This window comes from Oryzias latipes, chromosome 6, assembly GCF_053564925.1.
Source record: "Oryzias latipes strain Hd-rR chromosome 6, Olatipes_Hd-rR_3.1".
Taxonomy (NCBI): Eukaryota; Metazoa; Chordata; class Actinopteri; order Beloniformes; family Adrianichthyidae; genus Oryzias; species Oryzias latipes.
This window is the reverse complement of record NC_136242.1, coordinates 5,211,850-5,224,382: the sequence shown is the minus strand read 5'-3', so window position 1 is coordinate 5,224,382 and position 12,533 is coordinate 5,211,850. Positions and strand designations below refer to the sequence as shown.

The 12,533-nt window shown below is 40.7% G+C and overlaps 1 protein-coding gene across 1 annotated transcript; it reads right to left on the bottom strand.

The window, feature by feature from the left end:
• Window positions 1-249: 249 nt before the first annotated feature.
• On the bottom strand, window positions 250-11,263 carry LOC101170656 (olfactomedin). Its single transcript, XM_004086257.5, has 5 exons — window positions 11,134-11,263; window positions 10,890-11,048; window positions 10,139-10,351; window positions 2,826-2,958; window positions 250-1,257 (listed from the first exon to the last, which is right to left on the bottom strand). Exons 1-5 carry the CDS (start codon window positions 11,161-11,163, stop codon window positions 410-412), a joined length of 1,383 nt encoding a protein of 460 aa, XP_004086305.1. The 5' UTR covers window positions 11,164-11,263; the 3' UTR covers window positions 250-409.
• Window positions 11,264-12,533: the final 1,270 nt, after the last annotated feature.

The window sequence follows — 12,533 nt, the reverse complement described above, 5'->3', positions numbered from 1 at the left end:
TGTCGAGTGTCCTTGGGGAAGGCATTGAACCCCTCGTTCGTCCTGGTGGTTATGAGTTGGTGAAAGTGTTCAGCAGTGAGGCTGCAATCAGTGTGTGAATGTGTGTGTGCATGGATAAATGGTACTGTGACAATAAAGCGCTTTGGGCATTCAAGGAAGGTAGAAAAGCTTATTTATTTCCTCTATGGCTCTTTTGACTAACTAAGGTTTTTTTCATGTGCAACATAGATGAACCGATTGAAACGTGTATTTATAAACCAATGTTTTTAATGAATTATTTTAAAGAACAAAAATAAAAATGATACCATACCAAAAAACTATTACTGATTTGACATATAAACACAACATAAACATTTCTGTCTAACAGTATCATGAACAAGTCAAGTGTTGTGTTTATGTAAGCCTGCGTTCAGAAGTGCGCCTGATAGGCCAGCAGGTATCCATCATTGTACATGTAGATCTGCTTGTTGGTTGGGTTGTAGCTCAGGCTGGCCATGCCTTTAGCTACCTTCTGCATTGGCATGGCCATGGAGTTGTCCTCTTTCCCAGTAGCAGTGTCAAAGGCGTAGAAGACTTCTTCTTGGTCTTCATTGACGTAACGAGTGGCGTACAGCACGCCGCATGCCATGAAAGCATTACTAACTGCCTTCTTGAATAGTCTTGTCTCCCATGTGTGTGTCACGTTGAGCATCTGAGCGTCCTCGTCCCAAACCAACTTGCTCACCACAAGGTTACCATGGTTACTCATGGTGGCGTAAATGGCCCACAGTCCAGTTTCGTCTGCCTCTATGTCCACATCGCTGTGGCTGCGGCAGTCATAGTAACAGTAGGGAAACTTGTTGTTGTATTCATCTGTGGTTCCTGGAAGTTTAGCTCGTTTGATGGCGTTGGTATTCAGGTCGTAGCGGCAGATGTCTGGAGAGCGGTAGCAGTGATAGTACAGAGCCTCACCGTACAGTACAGCACTGGGACCTTCTATCGAGTTGGAATGGGTGTAGGATGGAGCAAAGGTGAAGTCTCTGTGTCTGGAGGAAGACATGAAGTCCTCAAGGTTCTGGTAAACGCGTAGCGTGTTTCCATAAATGTGGCTGCTCATCAGAGGCTGAACCCAGTAACTGTTCTTTTGTCCCTCACTGTCCATCTTTGCCTGTTTGCCCCAGGAACCAGAGATGTAGCTCTTTCCATAGGGGCTGATTTTTGTAGCGACTGGGTCACTGATGCGCTTCATCAGGCCCTTCAGGCAGTACCTACTCTGACCTGCAAACAGAGAAAAGGTTTTCTAAAGTCAGATTCTCCACAAGACCACCATAAAACTATCACACAAGAAACCCAAACCACAGAAATTCATCCTAAACTCATAGTAAGCAGCAACTGTAGATATTGATTTAGTGTTTTAGAGATGTTAACATTTCACTATGGGAGAACCAAACTGTGACCAATAAATCTCAGATTAGAAAGATTATGTAAAAACATGTGTGATAATGCAGATGTAATGCTGCATGCTGAAACTGCTGAAGCTAATTGGTAAATGAGTTAACAAGGTCAACATTTGCTGAAACGTAAAAAGAAATGCAAAAAACTGAAAAGGTTCACAGAAATTCTCTCAAAGAATTTAAATCTACCGTAGTAGATTACAGCACTTCTACTTATTAGATCTACAACATGCATGAAAAGATTTACACAAACAGGTTAAGCATTTTTTTGGAAAGACTAAACAGGAAGAAAAGATATGGTGGATATTATGTAAATATGATTTTGGAGGTTTACTCAGTTGTCTCAAAATTGTACATTGCAGTGTTTCCTTCCTATGAAAGGATATTTTAGAATCTTTCTTGGCATCTGTAATGCTACATTTACACCTGGTATGTAACCAGTGGCGGTTCTACACTAACTTACTCCTAACTTACTCTCATACATTTGCGGCTCCTTCTCTAAGACAGAAACTCCTTCTCTATGACAGGAGCTGTGAAACAACCATTTCTAGAACATGTGAAATAACAGATAATAGAAAACTGATAGTGGCACTTTTTTTTTTCTTCCAAGCACGGAGATGGCGCCCCCCTTAAATTTACGCCCTGCTTAACACACATGCAGTGCATTTAGCCTGTGGTGTTCACACTTGACAAGCAGGAAGGGGCTTCTTCTTCTTTTCTTTTTCTACCGTACACTAGCGCATGTCTACCACCTAGAAGGGTCTTGGTGTGAAATGTCAAATGGGGGTAAATTTTAATGAATCTTGTTCCAGGCTTTTTCTTTCACAGCTCAATTCCAATATATGAAAGAATTGGTGTCATAAAATACTAGCCGGGAAAAACCCCATTTATTTCTCCTTCATGATCCTTTTTCAAACAGCTGGCACTTCCAGGAATTAAAAGGGATTACCAAATCTGAGTCCCTAATTACCTACAGGTTTACAACAGATGTTCAATGGTTGTATGTAGAGTCCAAAAGCAAACATAGAAACTTGTGCATAGCTACATGTGAACGCGAAAGTCTTGAACGTGGAAGCCTGATGTGTGCCTTTATGTGCATTTACCTAGACGTTACTTTTAAAAAGTCAATGGGCACTTTAATGCATGTTGCTGAGGGGGGTGTGAATGTAGCTCAAGAAACACATAACTCCTATGTGCTGCATTTGAGGAAGCCCTTAATATTAGCAGGATGAACCAAGACTTTTACTCTATAAAGACTGTTTTCATGATAATACAGACTCTTCAAAACCACCATTTGTATTTATTATTTAGCATATTAACGTCTTTCTTCTTATTGTATTCATTGATCAATTACTGTTGCTTTTTCATATCTTTCCTGCAATTGAAACTTACTTGCAAAGTCTTTGGGGATTGTTTTGCAGGACTGGACGCTGTTCTTCAGGTAACGCACCTTTTCTCTGACAGACCTCATGTTAACTATGTCTGCATTGTGCATCAGACTCACGTCGTTTTGCAGTTTTTCCACCTGAAAACACAAAGAGACATTTTTTACTAATTGACATGCGTCTGAGGAGGACAGCACTCTTTAACCCTCCGTGGTCACTGCTTCCCTGTAGCATGTTTAGAAACACAACGAGCTGCAGCAGGTTAGCATTTGTTTCTGGTGCAGGTATACCTGCAAGATGTATTTTTGAAATTCCTGTGACTCATATATTCATCTTCTTCTGTTTATTCCCTTTTGGGGTCACAGGGCTGCTGGAGCTCATCCTATACAGTTGTGGGCAAAGGCAGGGGACACCCTGGACAGGTTTGCTGTCTGTCGCAGGGTAGAGTGTCCACCATCACACACCCACTCTCACATTCACACCTAGGGACAATTAACCTATGAAGCATGTTTTTGGACATATGGGGAGGAAGCCAGAGTCCCCGGAGAAAACCCACTCATGCACGGGGAGAACATGCAAACTCCACACAGAAAGGTCCCCCATTGATGTTGTAATTCAGGTCCTCCAGCTGGGACTTGAACCAGGGGCCTTCTTGCTGTGAGGCAAGAGTGCTAACCACTGCGCCACCATGCAGCCTGCACCTTGTTTGCAAAAGAATTTGTGCCTGGAGTCTTAAAATGGATGAAGCCCAGAGAAGCATCAGCGGCAGAGCAAACAAACATCACCAACATTCAAGGGAGGAAAAATACAATCTCAAAAATGAATTTCTCATGCATAAAGAACGTCGGAAAAAAAAAAAAAATTGTATTTCAATATGTGGAGTGAAGCTTTGGAACAGAACCAGTAAATGCCGTGATACAAAGTATAAACATAAAAGAGTTTACATATAAATACAGAAACATGATTATTGATAAATATATACATATACAAAACAAAACATTATTATTTGTAAATATGCATGCTCATAAAATGAGATTTGGGTGTTTTTGGAAATGAGAATTACATGTGTTTACATGTGTAGGGCGGCAGTGGCTCAGGTGGTTGAGCAGGTCTGCCAATGTTTGATGGGTCGGCAGTTCAATTCCCGCTCCACCCATCATTGGGTCCCTGTGCAAGACATTCCACCCTCCCTGTTGGAGGGGCTGTAGGTGATGTGAGACGGGCAGATTGACGTGACGCGCATCGAAAAATAACGAACGCAAGAAACACTTAAGAAATAAGTATATTATTCTTGTATCACAAAAGAGTGAAATGTCATACAGTATGCGAACAATGAGTAGATTGTATGTAGCTGCAGTGTGACAAAACATTCAGGCATGTAGACACAGTCAAGACTATCTGCTGCAGTTCAAACAGAGGACCAGATTGGAGAAGAAAGGTGACGATGAACGTGACATGGTTGTTGGTGCCAGACGGGCTTGTCTGAGGATTTCAGAAACTGCTGATCTTCTGGGATTTTACCCACAACCATTTCTAGAGTTTACAGAGAATGGTCAGAGAAAGAGAAAATATTCAGTGAGCAGTTCCGTGGAGAGAAATGTCTTGTTGATGCCAAAGGTCAGAGGAGAATGGCCAGACTGGTTCTAGCTGATAGAAAGAAAACAGGAAGTCAAATAGCCACTTGTTCCAACCAAGATCTGTAGAAGAGCATCTCTGAATGCACAACATTTTCAGCCTTGAGCCAGAAGGTCTACAGCAGCAGAAGACCACACCGGGTTTCACTCCTGTCAGCTAAGAACAGGAAACTGAAGCTACAATTCACACAGACTCACCAAAACTGGCCTATAGAAGATGGAAAAACATTGTCTGGTCTGACGAGTCTCCATTTCTGATGCCACATTCAGATGGTAGGGTCAGAATTTGGCATCAACACCATGAAAGAATGGATCCATCCTGCATGGTATCAACGGTTCAGGCCGGTGGTGGTGGTGGTGTGGGGGATGTTTTCTTGGAACACTTTAGACCCCTTAGTACCAACTGAACATGGTTCCAACGCCACAGTCTACCTGAGATTTGTTGCTGACCATGTCCATCCCTTCATGACCACAGTGTAACATCTTCTGATGCTACTTCCAGCAGGATAAGGCGGCATGTCATAAAGCTGGAATCATCTCAGACTGCTTTCTTGGACATGACAATGACTTTCCTGGACTCAAACGGTCTTCAGAGTCACCAGATCTCAACCCAATAGAGAACCTTTGAGATGTAGTGAATTGGGAGATTGGCATCATGGATGTTCCGACGACAAATCTGCAGCAGCTGTGATGCCATCATGTCTATATGGACCAAACTCTCTGAGGAATGTTTCCAGTACCTTGTTGAATCTGTGCCACCAAGGATTAAAGCAGCTCTAAAGGCAAAAGGGAATCCAACCCGGGACTATGGAGCAGCACCTAATAAAGTGACTGGTGAGTGTATGTTTATGATAAATAATAATAATGAATTAGATTTATCTGTGCTTTTCCAGACACTCAAAGCACTTCCAGTGTGTCCATCATTCATTCATACTTGGTGATGGTATCTACTGATGTAGCCTCAGCTGCCCTGGGGCAGACTGACAGAGGCGTGGCTCCCAGTTTGTGCCTACGGCCCCTCTGACCATCACCAGGATCATTCATGCACATGCCAGTGGAGCCACACTGGAGGCAAGGAGGGTGAAGTGTCTTGCCCAAGGACACAACAACAGTTGGCTGGGGGGAGTGGGGAACGAACCGCTGATCCTTCGATCATTCGACAACCTGCTCAACCGCCTGAGCCACTGCCGCCCTGATGAAGAAGATTCTTAAATTGTTTGGGGAGGTACCGATTTTCAAATGTGTGGCTATGAATTGTTTTTTAAGAGTAGATAATGTAAGAAAGGAGGCGGGATGGCCTTATATGTTGATAAAAACATGCATTGTCAACTTATTGAAAATATGTCTTTTGTTGTGAATGAAATATGTGAATGCATCACAGTTGAAATTGTGTTTCAGAAAAGGAGAAATATTCTTGTAAGCTGTGTTTACAGAGCACCGGGATCAGACATTAAGTTATTTAATGAATGGATGGAATAGTTATTTACTATTAAAGAACTTAAAGATATTATAATCTGTGGTGATTACAATATAGACTTATTAAATCCAAACAAACGCAAAAAGACAGATTTCATGGGCACTATGTATAGCATTAATTTGCATCCTCTCATTACAATACCAACCAGAATAACAACACACAGTGCCACTTTAATTGATCATTTTTTTTCGAATATTTTTGATACTTAAAATGGTTAGCAGTGTATTCCTAAATGAGATTAGTGATCATCTTCCCATGTTTATGGTATGTGATGTCAGATATAAAATAAGCAATCAAAATGATGTCACATACTGTAGGATTAAATCTGACCAGTCTCTAAAACGTTTAAGGAGGGATCTATCCTTCTACAACCGGGATTCTATTTACAATGAGTCAGATGTAAACATAGATTACAACTCCTTCATGGAAGTTTTCAGTTTATACTATGACAAAAATTGACCAATTAGAAAATGCAAAAAAGAACAAACATTTAAATACTCCATGGTTAACAAATGGACTGATAAATGCATGCAAAAAGAAAAATTATTTATATAAACAATTTCTGAAATACAGGACCACTGAGGCAGAACTGAAGTATAAAAAAAATACAAAAATAAATTAATACATATTTTTGAGAGAAAGGAAAAAAGATAATTTCTCTAAATTACTAGATAGTAACAAAGTCAACATTCAGGGAATTTGGAAGACATTGAACAAAATACTAGGGAGAAGTTCAAACACTTCATTGTATCCTGAGAATTTTGTGGAAGATGGCTTGTTATTAGTGATAAACAAGAAATTGCAGAAAGATTTAATAGGATTTTTGTGTATATTGGACCTGAACTAGCCCGACAAATTGAAACTGGTGATGAATCACCATGTAATTTGATTGAGATCAATTCAAATACTATGTTGTTTTTTTTTTGTTGTTTTTTTTCTAACTTGTCCTGTCCAACAGCTGGGCAGACAGATGAGAGCTGATGGCCTCTTGTGTTGGACATATTTTACTTTAACAAGAGGGGTTATTAATCCTTAGACAAACCAAAGGTATGTCTGAATAAACCCCTTTTGTAATTGAGGCCAAACTTTATTAATTTCTATCATATTTGAAAATCTTTGGTGTTGGACCGGACGGAAAAGGAAAGAAGGGAAGAAGAGAGAGGGACGTTAGAGAGAGGGGGGGTAGGGGGGTGATAATAGGAGGGGAAGGGGGATAAGACCATGGAGCAGCATAGAGCAGACAGGTTTACTGGTTGTTAATCATTATGGTAAGGTTCAAATGTAGTACAAAAAGGGCGGGGCCCGTCCACACACACACTCAAATGTTATAAACACACCTGCTAGCTGCAAAAATGTCCACCTGTCGACATGTACACAAAACAGATAGTGTTCACACACGCATACTTATGCCTTAAAACCAACTAGTGTGAAATATTTCAGTCATTCAATCATGCAAACTGTTAGTGCAAAGGTGAGCTAACACCTGTGCTCAGGTGAGTGTTTATGTTCTTCAATTCAGATCAATTCAGTCAGTTTAGCGGAGCCGGTTTAGCTCGTGCTGGTTTGCGGCGCCTTCCGTCCGTGAAACCCGGGTTCGACTCCGGGCTGCTCCCTGTTCCCTTCCCTACCTCTGCCAGTTCCAAGCCCGGTTTGAGAAGGTTGCGTCAGGAAGGGCATCCGGCGTAAAACATTGCCAAATTTACCATGCGACTCGTTCGCTGTGGCGACCCCTGATGGGAGAAGCCGAAAGTGGAAGAATTCAGATCAATTCAAATACTATGTTTCTCACACCTACTAATGAGGAGGAGGTATTGGAGACCATCAAGACATATAGTAATAAAATATCCCAGGATGCTGATAGCGTTGATATGACAACAATTAAAGATGTTGCTGAAGCTATTAGCAAACCACTCGCGTATATTTTCAATTTGTCATTTAAATGTGGACAGTTTCCCACCAAAATGAAAACTCCCAAAGTAATTCCTTTATTTAAAACTGGAGATAGGCATTGTTTTACCAATTACCGTCCAATTTCCCTTTTGCCTCAGCTTTCTAAAATATTGGAGAAACTATTTAATTCAAGATTAATTAATTTTATAGAGAAAAATAATTTGCCATTTAACAGTCAATATGGATTTCGACTACGAAGATCTACATCACTTGCCATAATTGAACTTGTCAAAGAGATAACTAATTGTATTGAAAAAAATAAATTCATCATTGGAATTTTTAAAGATCTACAGAAAGCGTTTGATACGACTGACCATCATATTTTACTGAATAAATTGGTAAAGTATTGAATCAGAGGACTGACACAAAACTGGTTAAAGACAACAGTTTGTACAAATTGGTAATTATAAATCAAAAAATAGGAAAATGTGGTGTACCTCAAGGTTCAATTCTTGGACCAACTATGTTTTTACTTTATATTAACGATATATGTAAATTATCACAAATTATGAAATTCATACTTTTTGTGGATGATACCACATTGTTTGTTCAGGGGAGAATTTAGAGAAACTTCTAAGTGAAATAACTCAGGAATTTTACAAGTTAAAATATTGGTATAGTAGGAATAAGATATCTTTGAATCTAAAAAGGCTAAATTTATGCTATTTAGGAGACAGAGTAAGGAAGTGCCTGTCCAAGTTATTAACAACGATACAGCTATTGAGAAAGTGCAAAAACATGTGTTTTTGGGTGTAGATATAGATGATAAACTTTGTTGGAAACCTCACATACAGTATTTACGTTCAAAAGTGGCTCAATGTGTTGGAGTGATGAAAAGATGTAGCTCAATGCTTAATCAATACGCCTTGCTTATTTTGCATCACTCCTTCATAACGGCATATTTGAATTACTGTATTGAAGTGTGGGGAAATTGTTACAAAACAAATCTGCATCCTCTAATTATACTCCAAAAGCGAGCCATCAGATTAGTTCACAAAGTTAAATATAATGAGCACACCAATTCACTTTTTCTTAATACATTTAATTTAAAATTATAGGATTTGGTTGATTTTAAAACTGCTCAAATCATGTATAAAGTATGAATAAATTCTCTGCCATCTAATATTCAAACTTTGTTTCAAAGCAGTGATGCGGTAAGTAATTACAACCTGAGAGGAACCCACAAATTTTATCAACCTAAAGTAAGGACAACCCTAAAATCCATGTGTATCTCAGTGAAGGGTGTCACACTATGGAACGATCTGCCGGATGATATGAAAACTTGTAAAAGTCTTGTCCAGTTTAAATGTTTCTTTAAAAGATACTTAATGAATAAGTACCACGAATGATGAACAGGCTTAGGAATACAGTTGGGCTATGGTATTCCTGTTTTACAAGCATGTTTGACATCTACAAGTATTGGGTTTTTTCTTTTTTTCTCTATTGAATCTCCATCAGCTATGGGAGAGGGAAAGGAAAAGGATGAAAAAGAAAAAAAATACATGTAGGAGGAAGAAAGAGAGGGGGGAAGGAAGGAAGAAGTAAGGAAAGAGGGAAGAAAAGGGAGGGAAGGGGGGGATGATGAAGGAAGAGTGAGGAGGAAAAGACAAAAGAACGTGTTTATATATGCTTATTCGTGTTGTTGGTATGTTTTGGTTTGTTCTCGTTTCTTTTTCAGCTGAGGTGTTCTGTTCCTTTCTTCCCTTTTTTATTTTTATTTTTTCCTTCTCTTTTACGTGGGTGTGGTCGGAGTTTTTGGGTCCTCTGTCTTTGTCTTGTGTATGTAGTGTGTTAACGTTATGTTAAATGCTTGATTTTGTTGTTGTCGGTTAGGAGTGGTGTTGAGTGGGGGATTGGACTCCTATGAGCTTAAGCTTCTTCCCATCCCCTTTCAAATCAAATTTTCAAAGTCTTGTATTGACTTCTTTTATTTTATGTAATTGTTGTTCTGATTTGAAATAAAACAATTGATTGATTGATTCATTGGATAAGCAGGACAATCTTAAATCAGTGGTGATGGTGTGACCATGATTAGATCTAGGATTTTACATCAGTGTGTAATTGAAACACTGGGTCTTGCAGGAGCTGTGGATGTAAATTTGAGAAGTGAAGGCGTGTCAGTTAGCAGGACAGTAATCACACGCATTGCAGTGTGTGGCTACAAGAAATAGAAAGAAGTCAAATTCCAAAGAGCTGCGCAGCGACAGCTCTTAAAGCAAACAGGGCTGGACATGTTAATGATTTTATTTTTAATCTCACCTCAGTGGAGAGTTTCTGGGTCTGGGCGGTGTTCTGCTGCCTGTGAATGGTGCCGATATCGGCCTCCAGCTGGCTGAGCTCCTGGCCTAGCTTGCGGAGGGACAGCGCTGTGTACAGGCCCTGATGGCGCAGGTACTGGAACGGCTGCAGGCGGGCCGTCGCGTTATCCATCTGGGCCTGGATGTCAGGAAGACTCTCGTTGGAGACCATCACCTGCAGGGAAACACATGTGTAGCTCAGCTGTTGGGGACTGAATCTGGATGGAAGTTAACAAAGGGTGTATTCAGACTGGACATATTTGGTTTGATTAATGAGAACCAGAGTTTGTTTTCCCTGATAATTCGGAGGAAAATTTCAGTCTGAATGCACCCTAAGAAATGAGCAGAGATGACTAAATCTTTTTCTTCTGCTCCAAGCTGTGGTGGAAGCATAAGAACTGAAATGATCACAGTAATTTTCAGAGCATGGAGTTCCCGAACCTAAAGAAAACAAGTCTGTACTCAAGTACATGGATTGATATTTCCCTTGACTTGATAATCAGGAGGAAGTTCTCTTTTTCTTCTGCATCTTTACAAAAGAAGAAGAGAAATATCTGAACTGGAAAAAGCAAATGTCTGAAAGCTGCAGTCTGCAAATCATCATCAGAGAACTCGATCAGAACTGCACCTGCACCACCTCATCAGTTGTTTGTTAGTGCTCTGGGTTCTTCCTACGTTTATGGAGGGGAACCAACACTTTAAATCTCTCTCACCTGTGACAGCAGGTTGATCACACTGGCCTCGCAGGTCTGCACCTGCTGCAGCGTCGCCTCGAACTTCCCGGCAGGAAACAACCACCAGGTGGAGTTCACCTCACACTGACATGAGCTGCCCTCTTTCTTTCCCAGCACGCGCTGAGTCTGGGCGCCCCCCTGCAGTCACACACAAACACCCCTTTAATGCTGCTTTGAAAGAATTAGGGAATGGATGTAGTTCCAGAGAGGGAAATGCACTCACCGGCAGCAGCAGCAGCAGCAGCAGCAGCATGTTCACCGCAGCTGGACATAAACTCACACACAACTTTACCGTCCTCCTGTTTTCTTTAATCTAGACCACAACCCCCAAACCCCGCCTGCGTGTGAGTCACTGCCGAGAATCAGAATGTGGAAACAAAACTCCAAGATCATAAAATATCGGAGTTTCCCAACAAATGTGGACAGTTTCTGTTTACCTTTTGCTTCCTTTTTTGAGCAACATTTTTGAAATGCTGCTTCCTGAAGTTTGATCAAATTTGATGTTTGCACATGAAAAGTTTGGGAAATGACAAACACCGCTCAAACATCTCCTTTCTGCTGTGAAATGTGTTTTTTCAAATGTCTGTCTCACCTCAGTTATTCAAACTAATTCATTTAATAAAATAGTACAGCTTGAGACCACCAGAGCAGAACCAAAGTTTGTGCCATCCCTAAATTTCCAACCTGGGATCAGTAATATTTGTACCCACCTATTTTCATCTTTCTATGCATGAGTTCTGAGACATGGATCTCCATATAACTACAGTGAGATCCTTCATCCACACATGGACAAAGCTGAACACAGCAAATGGCCAAACAATGTCCAAGACCACAAGGTGGACTCATCCAGGAGGCCATGAAAGAAGCAGAAGAAGATAGAGAGACCTGCAGGCCACATTTGACTCATTTTACACCAGAGGTCATGAATCGGCAGTCAGAAACATACCGCTCCGTAATGAGAATTAAAAAGGTTGATGAAAAACACGACTTAAAGGACTTAATAGACAAAGGCAGTCCAATAAAGATGGTGATCACAAAGGGGACAAAACATTTGAAGATCTCCAGAAAAGAGTGGATGACCTGGAAGAAAATCCAAGAATGGATGACTTAGTGATTACTGGTTAGGTGACAACACATCACACCAGGACTGCAGCAAGGGAGAAAGATGGAGAAGTGGCACCACAAGGTGAACTACACGTGGACAAGTCTTCAAGTCTTATATGACTCTCCACTGAAACAGCAGGCCATGAAACCGATAACACCATTGACTGAAATGCTATCTAAAGGGCACCATACAACACCATCGGCCGTACGTAAAAAGGCATGCAACATACATTATCCTTTCAAATACTTCAAGATGCATTCTCCACACTCACTGTCTCTTGAGGTGGCTGTTCGAGCTTCAATGGAACTGCAAAAAAGTCCTGCGCTCCTCTTGAGATGCAGTCGCTCCTCTTCATACTTCACGGGCCCAGAAGACCCAAAAACTCGCTGCACCCCTGCAGGTTAACACATGTACAGGTGCCTGGCACAAAGGCTTTAGCAATGTGTTGCATATCGATGCAAAGTTCCTATAGAAAGCTGCTTTTAGCCGTGTCAGAATCAGCTGATTCACATTGATCA